At 23.9% G+C, this 1,687-nt stretch overlaps 1 protein-coding gene across 1 annotated transcript; it reads right to left on the bottom strand.

Annotated features, from left to right (window-relative positions):
• Positions 1-291: 291 nt before the first annotated feature.
• PCYB_004000 (hypothetical protein) lies at positions 292-1,432 on the bottom strand (the record flags this gene model as incomplete). The annotated part of the gene is made up of 2 exons (XM_004227821.1): positions 292-1,260; positions 1,391-1,432. 2 exons carry the CDS (start codon positions 1,430-1,432, stop codon positions 292-294), a joined length of 1,011 nt encoding a protein of 336 aa, XP_004227869.1.
• Between the last annotated feature and the right edge of the window lie 255 nt (positions 1,433-1,687).

Genomic DNA, 1,687 nt, shown 5'->3' with positions numbered 1-1,687 from the left:
CATGACGTTTTCAACATAAGATAGTACATATGAATGTAAATAGATATAGGGGGTTATGGAAAAGTTACTAATTTAATACAGAATTATATTTTATGCGATATATCATATCACCTGAATTTATATCCCGAGTATGTGCACTATCTGGTAGAAATTCTTGTGTCATTCTTTTTCATATTGTCTAATAATTTATCTTTCCCTAATATTTTTGTATTTATCCATGAACCTAAAGGAGTGAACTAATTTATAGGAGGAAGGATTATATATTAAAATTTATAATATTATTATTGTAATTTAATATGAGGACATCGTATAATCATAGGTATGTAATATTTTGCATATGTTTAAATAAAATATTGCATTAACCTTATATAAAAGTACTAATGGTAATGATGCACCAGCAAATGTACCAATTGTTGTAGTTATAGTTTTCTTCATTGGAACATCTATATTTCCATGAGATATAGTTGTATCTTCTGTAAAAACATTACTCTGTCCTTCAGTATCTGTGAATAAATCATTTCCTGAATATTTCATTTGAGTTTTAACGACATCGGAATCTAATTGCAAACTTTTTTCATGTTCTGGACATTTCGATGATAAATCAACATCTATATTATCTAAAGATGGTATAATAGGACTTGAATAGTTTACATTATAAAGAGACGACATATATAAGGCCTTAAAACTCTTTAATTTTAAACATGTATTTCTGTAATCTTCACTTGTCCCTTCCTCATTAGGACAATATTTCTCATTCATATATTTACATATTTTAACACACTCACATATAAACTTTTGTGCATATAATTTATTTTTTCCATTTGTTTTAAATAACGTATCTATATTTGGCGTTTTATAAATAAAAATATCTAATAATGTTATTTTTATTGGTTCCTTATAAAATTCATCATATGATTTAAAAGAACACCTCTCCATGATACGATTATTAAATATATTTCCATAAGGCGGTTTTAAGATTTTATTAACAACATCAACTGTAGTTTGATTTTTTATTATTGAATTATATATCCAATTATATAATATGGTACAACGCTCTTCTGTAAAGTTGTAAGAATTATTTTCCATAGAATAATATCCTAAATTTCTCATAACTTTCATACAGAAATCATTGTACATACTTAGGTCCTCATATTCTTTTTTTAAAATAAAAGTACATAGTTTATTATAATTATATCTATTATGATCCACATTTTTATCAAAATCATTAAATGTAGACCAAACCTCGCTAAGGAAAGGAAACTGGAAATAAAGATAAAACACATGAAATCGTTATTTTAATATTAATGTCTTTTGGTCTCCATGTTATTGTACATAATATGATTAATGTTATACATAGAAAAAATTAAAAAAACAAATGAAAAAAATAAACCTCTTTTTCCCAATATGAAATATCCGTCTTATATTTCTCCATATTTATAAACTTTAAGGATAAAATTTATTCCTGTATAAATTTATATTGGTAAACTATCTATGAACAGATAGTATAATTATGTGTTTTATTACTTATTTAATTTAAAACATGCGAAAATGTGTCTTTATCCTAAAATAATCCTAAATAACTTTTTAAATGTATATTACGATAATAATAATAATATTATAAAATATAAACAAAATAATATAAAAAAATAGGCTCACAACATTCCATACACTATGCTTTTATAATTCA

Source organism: Plasmodium cynomolgi, assembly GCF_000321355.1.
Source record: "Plasmodium cynomolgi strain B DNA, scaffold: 0400, whole genome shotgun sequence".
In the NCBI taxonomy this organism is placed as follows: Eukaryota; Apicomplexa; class Aconoidasida; order Haemosporida; family Plasmodiidae; genus Plasmodium; species Plasmodium cynomolgi.
Note: the sequence above shows the minus strand (reverse complement) of the source record. Positions and strands in the feature narration are given on the sequence as shown.